This window comes from Carcharhinus amblyrhynchos, chromosome 15 (assembly GCF_965287045.1).
Source record: "Carcharhinus amblyrhynchos chromosome 15, sCarAmb.v2.hapA, whole genome shotgun sequence".
NCBI classification, from domain to species: domain Eukaryota; kingdom Metazoa; phylum Chordata; class Chondrichthyes; order Carcharhiniformes; family Carcharhinidae; genus Carcharhinus; species Carcharhinus amblyrhynchos.
This window is the reverse complement of record NC_137338.1, coordinates 15472683-15490075: the sequence shown is the minus strand read 5'-3', so window position 1 is coordinate 15490075 and position 17393 is coordinate 15472683. Positions and strand designations below refer to the sequence as shown.

Below are 17393 nucleotides of genomic sequence, written 5' to 3'. Positions count from 1 at the left end.
TGGCCTGCGGACTCCTTGACCCCCCCTTCCCCCATGGCCTGCGGACTCCTTGACCCCCCCTTCCCCCATGGCCTGCGGACTCCTTGACCCCCCCTTGCCCCAAGGCTTGCGGTCTCCTTGACCCCCCCCTTCCCCCAAGACCTGTGGTCTCCTTAACCCCCCCCCCTTCCCCCAAGACCTGTGGTCTCCTTAACCCCCCCCCTTCCCCCAAGACCTGTGGTCTCCTTAACCCCCCCCCCTTCCCCCAAGACCTGTGGTCTCCTTAACCCCCCTTCCCCCAAGGCCTGCGGTCACGTTGACCCCCCCCTTCCCCCAAGGCCTGCGGTCTCCTTGACCCCCCCCTTCCCCCAAGGCCTGCGGTCTCCTTGACCCCCCCCTTCCCCCAAGGCCTGCGGTCTCCTTGACCCCCCCTTCCCCCAAGGCCTGCGGTCTCCTTGACCCCCCCTTCCCCCAAGGCCTGCGGTCTCCTTGACCCCCCCTTCCCCCAAGGCCTGCGGTCTCCTTGACCCCCCTTTCCCCCAAGGCCTGCGGTCTCCTTGACCCCCCTTTCCCCCAAGGCCTGCGGTCTCCTTGACCCCCCTTTCCCCCAAGGCCTGCGGTCTCCTTGACCCCCCTTTCCCCCAAGGCCTGCGGTCTCCTTGACCCCCCTTTCCCCCAAGGCCTGCGGTCTCCTTGACCCCCCTTTCCCCCAAGGCCTGCGGTCTCCTTGACCCCCCTTTCCCCCAAGGCCTGCGGTCTCCTTGACCCCCCTTTCCCCCAAGGCCTGCGGTCTCCTTGACCCCCCTTTCCCCCAAGGCCTGCGGTCTCCTTGACCCCCTTTTCCCCCAAGGCCTGCGGTCTCCTTGACCCCTCCTTCCCCCATGGCCTGCGGTCTCCTTGGGGGTGGGGGGGGGCATGGCGTGAGGTCCCTTTGCGCCCCCCCCCCAACCTCGGCCTGGGTTGCCTTGTCACCCCCCCCCCCCCCCCCCAATTGCCTGTTTCCTTCTCACCTCCCCCCACCTGTGGCCTGGGGTCTCCTTGCCAATGCTCCCCTTTGGAATGGGGTCTCCTTGCCACTCCCCTCACCTTTGACCTGAAGTCTCCTTGCCCCCTCCCCCCCCCCCCCCCCCCCCCCCCTTTGGCCTGGGGTCTCTTGCCACTGAACCCCTTTTGGCGTGGGGTCTCCTTGCTAGTCTTCCCTTTGGCCTTGGGTGTCCTTGGCTTGTCCCTTTGGCCTGGGGTCTCCTTAGCTCCCTCTCTTTGGCCTGGGGTGTCCTTGCCCCGCCCTTTGGCCTGGGGTGTCCTTGCCCCGCCCTTTGGCCTGGGGTGTCCTTGCCCCGCCCTTTGGCCTGGGGTGTCCTTGCTCCCCCCGCCCTTTGGCCTGAGGTGTCCTTGCCCCCTCCCTTTGGCCTGGGGTGTCCTTGCTCCCCCCCTCTTTGGCCTGGGGTCCTCTTGCCTGCCCCTTTGACCTGGAGTCTCCCTGCCTTTCAACACTTTATTAGGGGGGATTGTAAAACTTTTTTTTAAGGTCTGCGCTTTCCACAACATGGGGATTTAATATATTTGTCAACGGCTTTTAATACCTCACCAAATGTGGTTGAGGATGTATCTGTACTTACAAACTCTGCAAATACGCACAAAATCCCACAAACTTGTTCTTTTTCTGATTGCTTACTTAATCCTGGTGCGCTATTGTAATCTAATATTTTTTATTCTCTTAAGAAGCCCAGTTTTGTACCTGATTTGGGCCTTGCCTTGGTCTAAATTGGTCTTGCAGTTTTCTAAGACTGGGAATTAAATGGAAGATGCTTTTTGGCTCTGCCTACCATTTTAAAAGTATTTATTTCATTCAGTTGAGCTCAGCTACCATGTGTTCAGCACTGGTTGTGGATCCATTGCTGCAGCTTTCTTGCAGCTGCGCTCTGGAATGCTAATGCTGCTCATGATTGCTGCCTATTTGAAAAGATAATCTCAACTATATTTGCTCACCCTTCTTATGATCTGGCCAGTTCTCTTGTCTCTGCTTTCTTTTGGGTTCTTTCATTTCGCATGCTGGATTTTTCTTGTGACTCTCGGGCTATTGTTGTTTGGATCTTGCTCAGCCTTTTGCGATCTAATCAGATCTCTTATCTCTGTGTTCAGTCAGATCTGATAATGGATCTCCACATGCTCTGATGGAGTCCTCAACTCCATGTCTGCAGTGATGCTTCTGTTTAAGCGATCCCCAACTGTGTCATCAATTTAGGTGCACTTCTTGCAGGTCAGATTGCAGTTTCTTTTCTTTCATGCTTTGAGATTCTGGCTTTATTCTCCAGCTTCTTTGGGATTTTGGTGTCTATCCCACCATCGCACCATGTTGTAAAGTTGTTCAGTATTTCATTAAGGCTTGGAGGCTTGTATATAAACCATATATAAACCATTTATTAACAAATAAACGATATACATCTCAAAGGTACAGCCCAGCATGGGTGCCGTCTCCATGCTGGCTCTTTCCAGACCCTCCTGTGTAGCCTATCATCATGTGATTCTACTTCATACTATTCTCCAATCACACATTAACCCTTGCCTTGCCAGAACACAGCCACCACACACACAGCCAGACTATGCATACTTTCTGGCTTTTTTAATGTCATGGGAGGAAGAAGAGAGTGAACTGGTATGGAAATTGATGCCATCAGCACTTAACCCTTGGTATTCTGTGGATTAGCCCTCTCCCACAGACAATATAATAGAGTAATGCACCATAGGCAAAAATGTTGCATTTTTGTCATCTTAACTGATATACATATTACTATAGAATTGACTACCCAAGCAAAATCAACTTAACTTCTTGTGTTAAATAAGAAGTGTCATCTGGCAATTGAATGGTTTTAAAAGATTTGCCTGAATTACCTGTAAACTATTGGTAATTAGGATTTTAATTTTGGCCTGTTTCTGCCCTACAGGTTAATATTTAAAATGTTACTCAGTGACAAAGTACATGTTTTTACTAATAGGTAGCCAGCACCAGTAACCTTGTGACAAGTAGTACACCGACTACTCTGGCTGTAAATGCAATGCAGATGCCTGTATCCAGTGCTGGCGTAACCAACTTCAGCATTTCAGGTAAGAAGCTGCTTCTAATGAATACATTATGTGGCGCTGTTTGCATGAACATTATATAACTTGAATGAAGATTTTTGTTTTCTCGATCTCAGCCTTTTGGCTAGGATCAAGTGTAGTATCGACATGCTGTGCTTGGTTGAACTCATTTGGCTTCATTTGAAGCAATTTTTAAAAGCGGCGTCTCAGCCTTTTGGCTAAGATGCAAATGAAATGAAGCCTTGGAGCAGGAGCGATGCCTACTCCAATCAGCTTGGATCATGTAGATCAAGCCCAAAGAGCCCCGTCTTGCCAGCTTGGATCGGAATGTCTCAACTTGTTGAGACTCTGAATTGGACTTGATTTGATTGAATTGGATTATTAAAAAAAAGGCACAATGCATTCAATGTTGATCGTTGCAACCAGCCAAGAAAGTGACTAAATTAATCAGCATTGACTTCGTGGGGTGACAAACCATTCCTCCAATTATAATGCACTCCAATCTGAATGAAATTGAGGTTTCCAGTCTGTGATTTGAAAACTGGTGTAAGGAAAAACAACTGAGGATTTATGCTGTTTGTAATGGAGCCATTGATGTCAATAAAAATCAGTACCATCCAACTCCAGCACAGTAAAATTATGTTAACCAGTGCAGTGTCAGAATATAAAGTATGGTGACATACTGCAATTACTTGAAAGTGAGCCAGTGGAGAATGACCAGCTTGAATGACCAGTCGTGATCACTGGAAGATAAACATAAGAACATAAGAAATAGGAGCAGGAGTAGGCCATCTAGCCCTTCGAGCCTGCCCCGCCATTCAATAAGATCATGGCTGATCTGTTGTGTCTCAGTTCCACCTTCCCACCCTCTCCCCATAACCCTTAATCCCCTTGCCTATCAAAAACCTATCAACCCGCGTCTTAAATATATTTAGCAAGGCAGCCTCCACCACTTCAACGGGCAGAGAATTCCAGAGATTCACCACCCTTTGAGTGAAGAAGTTCCTCCTCAACTCTGTTCTAAACCGCTCCCCCCCCCCCCCCCTTTATCTTGAGGCTGTGCCCTCTAGTCCTACTGTCCTTTCTGAGCAGGAAGAGCCTCTCCACCTCTATCCTATCCATCCCATTCAACATCATATATGTCTCAATGAGATCTCCCCTCATTCTTCTAAACTCTAATGAGTACAAGCCTAGTTTATTCAGCCTCTCCTCATAGTTCAACCCCCTCAACTCCGGTATCAGCCTAGTAAACCTCCTCTGCACTCCCTCCAAGGCCAAAATATCCTTGTGTAAGTGCGGCGACTAAAATTGCACACAGTACTCCAGCTGCGGCCTCACCAGTGCCCTGTACAGTTGCAGCAAGACCTCCCTACTTTTATATTCAATCCCCCTCGCTATGAAGGCCAGCATCCCATTCGCCTTCCTGACCACCTGCTGCACCTGCAGGCTGGGTTTTTGCGACTCATGCACAAGGACCCCGAGGTCCCTCTGCACCATCGCATGCTGCAGTTTTTCGCCATGTAAGTAATAGTCCTTCCTACCATTATTCCTACCAAAGTGGACAACTTCACACTTGCCAACATTAAATTCCATTTGCCAGTTCCTGGCCCATTTGCCCAGACTATCTAGATCCTTCTGCAGACTTTCCACACCCTCCGCACAATTTGCCGTTCCACCAATCTTCGTGTCATCAGCAAATTTCAACACCATACACTCGGTTCCCTCCTCCAGATCATCTATATAAATGGTACATAGCTGAGGCCCCAGCACTGACCCCTGGGGCACTCCACTAGTCACCAACCGCCAATCCGAATAGCACCCATTGACCCCCACCCTCTGCGTCCTATTTGACAGCCAATCCCCTATCCACGCTAACACCCTACCCCCAACTCCATGCCCCCTGACCTTCTGTAATAACCTCTTGTGCGGCACCTTATCAAACGCCTTCTGAAAATCAAGAAACACCACATCCACCGGCTCTCCTCTATCCACCGCCCTAGACATATCCTCATAGAACTCCAATAAATTAGTCATACACGACTTCCCCTTAACAAAACCGTGCTGCGTCTGCTCTATCAAACAATTCTCCTCAAGATGCCTCGTTATTTTCTCCTTGATCACGGATTCTAACATTTTACCTACAACAGACATTAAACTAACCGACCTGTAATTCCCTGCCTTTTGCTTGCCACCCTTCTTAAACAACAGCGTAACATTAGCCGTTTTCCAGTCTTCCGGCACTTCCCCGTAACCCAGTGACGTTTGGAAAATAATCACCAAGGCATCCACTATCACCTCCGCCATTTCTTTCAGAACCCTTGGATGCATTCCATCTGGTCCTGGGGACTTGTCCACAATCAGTCCCTCCAGTCTTTCAAGCACTGCCTCTCTAGTAACAATAATGTCATTCAGGCCCTCCACTCCTACCATCTTTCCATCGCTAACACCCGGCAAATTATTCACGTCCTCCTCCAGATTTGCTGCTTCATAATTATGCAAGTAATAGTCTTTCATTTGTTGTGACCTTTTTTTTCCCTTGCACCTTGATCTGCAGTAATGATATGGCTGCAGCATTGAGTCTGATTGCATTCATGCTCTGTCTCAGTCTTGCTTCCTCAGTGGCATCTACAACCGATTCAGCTGCCATTTTGGTTAATAGAAATAATTGATTGTTAAAGCATCTTGTACAAATTACCAATTACGCTCTTTGTACTCTTGTGCTAGTTGCCAATTCTGGTACTAAGTAAGCATTTTATCTGGTAAGTTATTTAATGACAACTTTTGTATTCAGACACTGTGCCATCCCAAATCCTCCTTAATCCTTCAGCACTCCCTGACCTTCCTACTCGCCTGCCACTATACCAGGTTTGACCATCCCTTATGTAAGCACAGCAGTAAGTTGTGTGCTTATTTCTTGGCTTCCACAGAAGGGCTGATTGAGGCCTTCATCATTACATCCTTACAAACAGTAACCTCAACTACCTTGTCCTCTTTGTTTTTATTGGGCTTCCCAGCTATCCTGGTGGACTAATCTTCCCCTCCAAATAACTCCCAATGCTGACCAAGTGAACTCTGCCAGTGGATCAGTTATCATCACCCCTCCCACATCTTCCGTCAGGATACTTGTTTACCTGCCATCCTTGAGCTTATTGCAGATCATTGCATCAACATTGTAGCTCTGACAGAAGCTTGTTTGAGGGTGATGACACTCTGCTCCTGAATGAAGTTTCTTTGCCTGGCTGTACCTTCCATCACTTACCCACACCGTCTGCTGACCTGACACTGTAGCCAAATCACACCATTATCTGTCAACCTTCTGCACTGTCACCTTCTCCTTTTGAGCTACATAAATGCAATCTTCTTAGCTTTAAAACCTCCTTTTATAAAGCTTTTGGTTATCTGCCTGGCTATCCCCTAATATGGCTTAAATCAAATGTTATTTAATAATGCTCCTGTGAAGTGACTTGAAATATTTTACTATGCCAAAGATGTCACATAAATTATTGCTGTTGACCTTCATTGATTTCAATGAATAGATTTTTCAGCAAAGGTATGATGCTATGGACCAATAAATTATTCCTATAATTCAGTAATGTCAAGCAGAGTATTCTTTCATAAATGTTGTGCCTTGGTATGATCAGATCTAAATTTGATGGATTTAATGGTTCTTCTGGCTCAATGATGTACTGTGTTTTTCATGCTTGACATTGAACTGTAGTTAAAGAACCACATCTTCAATGTGTTGGAACAATCATGTAGTGTCCTAAATGTGGAAAAAATATCCTTTGCTGTATTATAATCAGACAAAAGTTAACACTGTACCAAGGGAAGTATTAAGAATGTTGATTAAAAGCTTTGCCTGGCAACTTCAATCCATGTCGCTAATGTAGAGAAGTGGAATAGAGAAGGCCTCAGCATTGATCTTTGTGGCACTCCACGAGTTACAGCCACTGACTTGAAAATACCCTGTTTATTCCTACTCTCTGCTTCCTATCATTAACCAATTCTCTATTCATGCTAATATATTTCCCAGATTCCATGAAGGATGCCCAAACATTGAGAATCAGGTTACTTCTACCTCCCCCTCATTTTATGATGTCTGTTCCACCAACCATGGAATGCACATATTTAAGTAGTACTGTTGAAACTGAGATGGTAGCGATGTCCTATTTCCTATCAGTTCCACTTCATTGCATTTAATCAGGCTACACTTCATATAAAACACCCATCTCAAAAAATTGACTCTTCAATGGCGAATGGTTCAACAATTGCTCAGGACCCAGCAGAATTTTATTCAATCTAATACTCATGTCATCTTAGACAATAATCGTAAGTAGGAAAAGCAAAATATTGCAGATGTTAGAAATCCGAAATAAAAACATTAAGTACTGTTTAGGCAACATCTGTGTAGAGAGAAAATGGGCTGGATCTTTGAGACGAGTAGCAGGAATCAGGAAATTTCCTGGCTCTGCGTGCTCATCCCAAGGAAGAACCTTCATTCCGGGGGGAAAGGGTGCTAATCGAGGTTGATGCCACTACCTCTGACAAGAGTTGAAAGCAGCCACAGGGGCTGCCAAGTGCTGAAGTAGACTGCTTGAAAGGCCCTCCATGATGCTCTGTGCTCTATCCCAGTTAAAATAAAATCAGTATAACAAAAATAGCCGTCACCCTACACACTCTCCCCAGTGCCCACCCATGCCAGTTCATGGATCCTGATCTCCTTCCATGCCAAGCTGTGCCAGCACCACCTATCCTCCATTGGCTTTCAAATCCTCCATGCCAACCTCAGGCATATCCATGACCAGTCAGTCATTCGGCATACACTCTGTATAATCACTGAGCCCTGATGTAATAATAGCATATGTCAGAAAGATTTTAAAAGCAAAGTATTCATTCATAAATAATGCTTTTACCACTACCATATAAAAGTGTCAATAATCTAGACTGTTGCAGTTGTTTCAGCTGAGCCCAGACATCCATTACTCTGTTGAAACAGCTGTGCTGCAAGGGGGTGGTGGGTGGGGGGGTAAAGGTGGGAAATAGTCGCTTTCTGGTCTATTCTCTCAATTGCACAATTTTCAAGTCCATTCAATTTCTGCTACTTATACTTTAGAGGGTCTAGATGATAATTTGAGTCCTTGAATGGTGAGGAGAGAGAAGGTAAAAGGGCAGGTATTAAATTGCCTGCATATGCATGGAAACTTGCTTTAAGAACATAAGAAATAGGAGCAGAAGTAGGCCATCTAGCCCTTCGAGCCTGCCCCGCCATTCAATAAGATCATGGCTGATCTGTCGTGTCTCAGTTCCACATTCCCGCCCTCTCCCCATAACCCTTAATCCCCTTGCCTATCAAAAACCTATCAACCCGCGTCTTAAATATATATGTGAGGGGGGACAGGGTGTTGGGGATGACTGAGAAGTGGTCCGGAATATTGCAGAGAAAACGGTCCCTTTGTTATTCTAGAAGGGGAGGGAGGGGAGGATGTGTCTGGTGATGGTAGCATGCTGATGGTGATGAAATCGGCAAAAAACGATCCTTTGAATATGGAGGCTATGGAGTGGAATGTAAGAGCAAAGGTCACCGTATGGTTTTTCTGAGAGGTAGAGGTGAGGGTAGAAGGGAAGGGAAGAGTCAGAGATGAGCCATGTGACAAGAGAGCAGGGTGAAATTTGGAAGCAAAATTGAGGAAGGTTTTCAATTCCGGGCAAGAGTGGGACATTGCACTGAAGAGAGTCAATCCGTGCATTTAAAACAAAATAGAGGAGGGGGCCAGATTGCAACTGGAGCATGATATGTTTGGTATATCCTACAAAAAGGTAAGCATAGCTGAGACCCATGTGCATACCCGTAGTAACACCTTTCGTTGAGGATGGGAATGGAGTTGAAGGATAACTTTGCCAGAGTAAGAAAAATTTCAGCCAGGTGAAGTAGGGGTATTAGTGGATGGGAATTAGTTAGGCCTCTATTCAAGGAAGAAGCAGAGGATCTTCAGCCCATCCTGTGGGAATGGAGCTGTAGAGAGGTTAGACGTCCGTGGACAGTTAGGGTCAGGAAACAGGAAACTTTTAAAGTGATGGCGGACGTCAAAAGTGGTGTTAGTAGGAAGAGACTAGACAAGCTTTTCATAGCTCCTAACCCTGTTTAGCTCGCTTCCACCTCCTTTCCAAAATCTCAACCTGACTGTCCTATCATTTCAGCCTGTCCCTACCCCACTGAACTGATTTATTTCTACCTTGGCCGGAATTCTCCAGTCTCTCACACTGCACCGCCAGCAAGAATGGAGAATTTGGCGCTCAACCAAATCTCTGTTCACAGCAGCGGGACTGGATAATCCTAGCCGCATTGGAAGTCAGAGAATCCTGGCCCTCCATGAAAATTGCTGAGGAATAGGACATCCTATCCTCACAATGGTGCCGGACAAGTTGGGGATGCAGGCTTTTAATCCAAACCAGCCCCCTCCTTAAAAGTCACAATGGAATGGGGTTTGAAATTCTGGAATCAGGTTCCAGTCACCATTTTTAAAGTGCTCTTGAGTTAACCTGACTTTGTGAAAATCCAGCCCCTCATCTTTTATATTTTGTTTTATGGATTAGATTAGAAGTATTTTAAATATTTTGATAAAATGCAAATTAGGAAGTAGAATTCATATTAAAATTTTAATCTCTCAACCCTTCAGGTACAACTGCATCAGGGACAGCTCCTACAAATGTGGCATCTGTAATCACCGGCTTGTCTTCTGCAGTTTCTACGTCATCAGTCACTTCTCCATCTCTGACCCCTTCACCATCAGCATCTGTTTCAGTGACTGAGTCATCGAGCAGTAGTGATGCAAATACCACACAGTCAACCTCAACTGGCTTAGTAAACCCTCTGTGCACAAGCCAAATCACGGTGTCAGCATCTGGACTGCAGACCACTGCGCTACAAGCAGCAGCTGCACAGGTATCCACTGGTGCTAGCCTTGCCACCAATCCAGGCCTAGCTGCCATGGCCGCTGCTGCAGGACTAGCCAATCCTGGCCTCATGTCAGCCCCTCAGTTTGCAGCTGGGTAAGTTTTCACTATCAGTGCGGAATTACACCTTTTAACTTATCTGCAAACATGTGAATTTTCAATGTATAGCATTATCATAGTAAGCCATCTCATAAAGTCTGCATATGGGAGAGAATTGAATTACTCCAGCACCCAGGAAAAAGATGTTTTTACCCTCACAAATAAAATACACACTTTGATAAATAGGTTGTTATACTACAAATGTGATGTGAAATAATTTTTCCTCGCTCTTTCAGCCTCCATGTACAAATAAATGGTTTGCATCATGCTACTTGGGAGGGAATCACCTAGGGTGTTGTCCTGTGAAGAAATTTTTCATTTTGAAAAGCATGATTATATAGATTTTAGGGGAAATTCATGGATAATATGAGTTAAAGAAGCAGGCTTTAACAGTACAAAAAAATTGAGGGATGGGAGCAAGGCGTGCAGGTTTGCCTATAGTGTCTTTCTTTTTCTAGTGATACCAGTAGCAAGTGTCTCTCATTTCCACACAAAACAAAAGCTTGCATTTGTCATTTCCTGCCCTTTTTTGCTTGCAAAAAAGTATTCACACTTTTACCAAGTTTATCAAATTCCTTATTTAATTGATGGACTAATTGCAAAATCCCTTTTAACACTGTCGTTCATAGTCAACCATTGCATTTTACTTTAATCAGGGAAACTGATCAACTTTGCCATAGTCGTTGGTTAGTTTGCATTACGCCACAGGCATTTCCCAATGATTGATGCAGATAATGAACTTTGAAATGTGAAACCTGCTTAAAACTAAAGACACAGGCTAAATGTTGTAGATGTATTTTCTGAAGGACCGTCTGGATTTCTTATTGCATATTGGCTCTGGACATTATGATTCTACCCCTATAACAATCAGAGAAGATTTATTTTGACAAATAAACTACAGCAATAGATCTTTAGCTTTCTCAGAAATTAAGGTGCACTTAGCCATTTTACTTGTTCTGGGACACAAAGTGAAATTTTAAGAATGAAGCCCAGGTGACTTAATTAAAAATAATTGCACCTGCATGGATTACTATAGCAGATCAAAATATAGCAAACCTCTCAAAGCTTTTTAAAACTTTTGACTGTCCATTTTTTTTAGAATTTTAATTGAGGCACTTAAAATATTTTAAAGTAATTAAATATTGACAGTCACATTTTATTTTATTGACAGTAGCTTAGTAAGTACAGAACTTGAATATTACTGAAAAGAGAGGTGTGTTACCAAAGCTTTTCATCTTGTAATCAGGACAAACGCAAGAATTCCAAATTTTAGACAGGCAGGACAATTTATAGTACAGTAGAAAGAGATTCTGATTGGTTGGCAAGTTGGCCATGATATTCCAGAGAGAAAACAATGGGGAACTATTGATTCCCAAATCTCACGGGTAATTTCACAAAAATGTAAGACTTGAACGTATTCCTGTTGCAGAGGACAGGTCCCTGTGTATGAGTGTATGCTCTTGAAGCAAGTGTAAATGAGCCACATTATGAGCCCAACTAATGAAATTGATTATTAGTGTACACAGGAACTCAAGAAATAGAAGCAGGAATAGACCGTATGGTTTATTGGGCCTACTCCACCACTCAGTACCATCATGGGTGATTTTGGGCTTCAATTCCATTTTTCTGCTTGCTCCCCATAATCCTATTTTTCCTTGAGAGACCAAATTTCTGTTTATCCCAGCCTTACATTTAATCAGCGATGGACCATCCATAGCCCTCTAGGGTAGAGAATTCCAAAGATTCGTAATTCCGGTTGAGTGAAGAAATTTCTCCTCATCTTTGTTTTAAGTCATCAGCCCCTTGAAATTATGCCCCTACCCGTGTGCTTTTAGATTTGCAGACTAATGGAATCAATCTCTCAGCATCTGCCCTATAAGGCCCCTTCAGGAATTTGTAGGTTTCAGTATGATAATTTACCTCTTATTCTTCCAAACTCCAGAGAATATAAATAAGGCAGCTTTACTTAGCCACTAATCATGGGACAACCTCCTCATCCCAGAGACCAATTTAGTAAACCTTTGTTATACTGCCTCCCGTGTGATTTTACTCGTCCTTAATTGTGGACACCAAAATGGCATAATTTTCCAAATGTGGTCTCACCGAAACCCTGTACAATCCCCAGACTTGCTACATTTTTTTGCAACTTTGTAAGCCCCTTCTTTTAATCCAACCCATAATTTCTGAGAGAGCCATAGGTAGGTCTTTTTCATTGAGTTTTTGTTTTTAATGGAAATTTTTTTTAAAATGAGTTTTTAAAAATGTTTCCCACTGTTCATTTACCTCCATACTTGTTAGTTTATTTATCCAATTAACCTGAGCCAATTCTGCCCTCATACCTATGTAATTGATTTTGTTTAAGTATAAGATTTTTGTTTTAATTGGAATATGTCACTTGTAAATTTAATATAGAATTCATTGGTATCATTATTATTTCTCAGTGGATCTTTTATTTGGATATTACTAATTAACCCTGCTTTGTTGCACAATATTAGATCTGAGGTAATATTGGTTGATGCCACGATATATGGCTCCAAGAAACTATCAGGAAAACATTCTACAAAGTCATCTTCTAGACCACTCTACCAATTTGATTATCCCAGTTTATATGAAAAATTAAGTCCCCAACACTCTCTCTCTGTTACGAGCTCCAGTAATTTCTTGTTAATGCTTTGTCTAACAAAATGTAACTACTGTTGGGGAACCTATAAACACTACCACCACTCTTTTCCCAACTCTTGCTATCCATACTGATTCTACTTCATGATCATCTGTTATCTTTTGCTTTCAGGGAGAACCCCCCTTTGCTATCTGTCTGTCTTTCCAAAAAATTGTGTATCCTGGAATATTCTCATCCTTGATCATTTTGTAACCATGTCACTGTAATGGTGATTAAATCTAAGTTATTCACTTCTGTTTTCTACCATGACTTCATCTCTCTTATTGTAGAGACTGCATGCATTCAGATAAAGAGTCTTTAATTTCACATTTGTATTTCTGTTCTCTGATAGGTCCTCATTTGCTATTTTTATTAAACTCTGTGGCTCGATTAGGTAGAAGCACAATATATTCATAAACATGGACCTGTCCTTTGCAGGCAGAAGAAGCATGTCCATGCATGGTGCCTTTTTCAACAAAATAAACGCTTGTGAGGGCAACCATTCCCTAGTTCATTCCATAGAATCCCTACAGTGCAGGAAGAGGCCATTCTGCCCATTAAGTTTGCACCGTCTCTCTGAAACAGCATCTCCCTCTCGGGCCCTCCCCTCTGACCTATCCCTGTGACCCCATGCATTTATCATGGCTGATCCACTTCAAGTGCACATCCCTAGACAAAGGGCAATTCAACATGGCCAGTCCACCTCGCTTGCACATCTATGGATTGTAGGAGGAAACTGAAGCACCTGAAGGAAATCTACTAAGACGCAGGGAGAACATGCAAACTCCACACAGTCAATCAACCAAGGTTGGAATTAAATCTCGCTCCCTGGTGTGGTGAGGCAGCAGTGCCACTGTGCCTCCGTACCACCCTAGATCAGTCAGGTTCAACCTGCCTAGTTTGAATTAAAACAAAAACTTGGCAGTTAACTGTTCCTGGTGCATTCTCTATGGCAGTGTCTCTACCAATCAGAGCCCATTTGCCAACTAATCAGCCAATTTTCTCATGCAGCATAAATTGTTGTTCCCTGTACAACTGGTATTCTTGCAAACCTGTCCTGATGAGTGCAAGATGGGAAACTTCGACAGCAAATTTGATGCCTCATCTCTATTTTCCTCACTCCCACATAATATTTATCAGATTCTTTCATTATTTGTGTTGTTTGTTTTCGTGGTATATACATGCAAACTCAAATGCCCCAAATAAATTTCCAAAGGATCACCTGTCAAAAAAACTAATTTTTTGATTTATGCCTTCTGTTGCTTTAGTGGAAGAACAATTGAGAGTTTTCTGCAATTGATTTCAAGTTGAGATGAGACTTCAAACCCTAATCTGACCTTTCCTTATTTAAATAGAGTTGAATAGATTGGTTATAAAATCAGAAAATGCTAAAAACATTTTGCAGGTCTGTCACAAATGAAATGGTATTAACATTTTCAGATCTCCAATCTTTAATCAGTACTGAAAGAAGCTCAAAATTTGAATAAGTGAGGCTGGAAAGTGAAGGCAAGGGGAATGCTATCCAGGTTCTGAGAGGGAAGGGAAAGGAGCAAAAGCAGAATTGCGTGACCTGGGGAAAAGGACAGAGTGGACAGGATGGAGTGGGGAAAGATGTTGAAGTGCAGGGCGAAGGTGGATGTTGGAGTAGAAGGATAGGACTTGGTGTTGTAGAAGGGAGGGGTGGAAGGCAGAGGTTTGAGGGTGGGATGACTCAAGGATGGAGGGATATGCAGGACTGTAGGAGGATGCAGGGGTCGACAGACAGGAAAGAGTGAGGCTGGATGTAGGAGAAGGAATATTGAGGAGAGGCAACTCAGGCTGTTTGTTTCTCAATGACTGCAAAACTGAACTGAGGACTGGCACAGTGGTTAGCACTTCTGTCTCATAGCACCAGGGACAGGAGTTCGACTCCCAGTCACTGTCTGTGTGGAGTTTGCCCATTGTCTTTATGTTTGTGTGGGTTTCCTCCGGGTGCTCCGGTTTCCTCTCACAGTCCGAAAATGTGCAGGTTAGGTGCATTGGCCATGCTAAATTCTCCCACCATGTACCCGAACACGCGCTGGAATGTGACAACTAGGAGAATTTCGCAGTAACTTCATTGCAGTTTAATTTAAGCCTACTTGTGACAATAATAAATAAAATTTAAATAAATAAATAATGACCATAATTCTCCGTCCACGTGTTGAGAGGATACAAGTGCTGCATGCGGGTGGGTGGGTGGAGATGTTGGTCAGACAACTGAAAGAGAATCCCAGAGAATGTTGAAAACCTCGGGTCAGTCAGAGTGTGATGGTCAGAGGCTCTGCAGAGACTGCTTACAAAAGGCTTTGAAAATGCCAGACATTTCTCCCTCCAGAGTCACCCAAGGTGTGGCTGCTTGTAGCTGATCTGCGAGTCTTGGGGGAGGGAGGGCTTTGTGAAGCCTATATAATGATGCTGAGTGGCAACACCAGACATTATTTAGTGAAGGTATGAATATATTTATACGGTGACACTATGTTCAAAATGTCCTTATTTTCTTGACCTACTACTATGTCTTAGTGTTGCTAGCACACACACGTCAGGGGTGAAGGAAGCCTGTGGCATTGTCCGCCCAGTTGTCTGGACCTCGGAGACCTGGAGGGCCCTGACCAACTTTAGCTTCCCACCAATGGGCCAGCTGCTTCCTTTGCGATAACAGAGGATGAGACTGAAGAGGTCACAGGCTGAAGGGAATCAGAGGGAGTGGAAATCTTAAGTGGATGACCCAAGGGTGACCAGCTGCTCCTCATCCACTCTTTGGTGCCCAAGGGCCCCAACCTGACTCCTTGAGAGGAGGGGCACCTGGAGGGTCATTGAGATGCCCCATGCACCTCTCATGTTGCCACTGCATGAACTCACCAATGACTGTGGTGATGGAATGCAGGTCTGCCTGTATCACTGTCTGCTGCTGAATAAGGTTCTCCATGACGTCTGCCACCCTTCCCATGGAATCTACAATGCACACACAACTATGGAGCCAGCGGACAGACATCTCCAACTCATGTGCCACGTTGTTAAAAGGCATCCAACAAATCTTTATGATGTCGCTTTGCCTATCACAGATCCTTTAGCATTAGTTGGAGGGCTTATTACAGAATTCACCATCAGACTGCGCCCTCACTGTTGTTGCTCGGCTGAACTTGCCCCCATCTGCTGCAGACACATGTCTGCGCAGTGATTACCAGTTTGAGATTCAACCTGAACTATCACCAGTACCCATTGCAGTGTGTGTACCTGAGCTGGTGTAAGGTGCAAGTGATAGTTGTAGTGCCTCTAATGGAGTTCTCCAATTTTGCTCCCTCCTGGCTCTCTTCTTGGATGATATTGAGGCATGGTTGTCGTCTTCTTTCTCTGGCCTTGGTCACTCCCTGGACGCACCTGTCAATGAATAGAAGAGTGGCAGTGACAGCAACAACTGCTTTCAAGACAGATTTGGAGGCACATTCAATCCCATGTCACCATTAATTGGGAGCATTCTTACCAGGTGGACGGTGAAGACCTAGCTCTACATTGCCAATGGCTTGGTCCTGATCAATGCCTGTGAGCTCTGAAGCCCTTTTCTCACACTCAGTGAGGAGCTTGTGGTGTTATGGAACTGCTCTGGTCTTCTCCCACTTCCTCTGGTTGTACTACCACTTCTTCTGGTCAAAGAAGAGTTTGCTTAAGAGGAGTTCCAAGTTACATAGGTTGGCTCATTGCATTTCCGATCATTCAGCATTCCTGCCTTTGTAAGATATCCTACTTCTGTGTGACACGTCATTACTGAAGCAAATTGGGCAGAGGACCAGCTCCCTCCAGAACGCAGAGCACATTCACACACAAGGGGAAGGCTCGTACATGTGTGGTGTGGAGGCTGCTCATTCTATCAGCATCAACACGCCCTCTCTTCCACACTCCATCGTAACATGAGTACACTGAAGTGGCGTTGTGAGGCAGGGTGTGCTGTTGCCAGGGCATGGGAATGACTGCTCAATCACGGATGAGACTTATCATGGTGGAGTGAATGCAGACATTCATACTCTTTTGGCACTGGGTTGCTGACCTTCCCCACCCCATGGGCACTAATGGCATCGACTACCTGTGCCCATGTCACGTTGTCTTCTGCTGGGCTTTCTTCTTCCATCAGCTGGGATGAAGACGGCCTTCCTGAGCTCTACATGCTTGAGGAAGACACCCAGTGAGGCAGCAATAAACTTGGATTTCCTGACAACATGTTGAACAATGGGATGCTGGCTGTCTTTTCAATGAGGTGTCTTGATACAATGCCAGGTTACTCACCATCCAATCCTGCCCTTCCAGTTAAGACAGCATAATACATCTGGTAATTAGATCAGCTCTAGAGCATTTGGCATGTTTTCGTACCTGCTGCCACAGTGGGAAACGTCATTTTTTAAAAATTTATTAGTCACGGGTAAGCCTTGCATTAACACTGTAATGAAGTTACTGTGAAATTCCCCTAGTTGCCACATTCCGGCACCTTTTCGGGTCAGTGCGCTTAACCAGCATGTCTTTCAGACTGGATGGAAATCGGAGCATCTGGAGGAAACCTACGCGCACAGTGACCCAAGCTGAGAATTGAACCTGGGCCCCTGGCGCTGTG

The 17393-nt window shown here is 44.8% G+C and overlaps 1 protein-coding gene across 3 annotated transcripts in view; it reads left to right on the top strand.

Annotated features, from left to right (window-relative positions):
- Positions 1 to 17393, top strand: part of LOC145353092 (POU domain, class 2, transcription factor 1-like) — a 207664-nt gene that overhangs the window by 177893 nt on the left and 12378 nt on the right. For all 3 annotated transcript variants that reach the window (XM_080203452.1, XM_080203451.1, XM_080203453.1), the window contains 2 exons: positions 2976 to 3084; positions 9738 to 10110. In XM_080203452.1, the coding sequence (XP_080059578.1) occupies positions 2976 to 3084; positions 9738 to 10110 (482 nt within the window). The remainder of the gene's footprint in view (positions 1 to 2975; positions 3085 to 9737; positions 10111 to 17393) is intronic.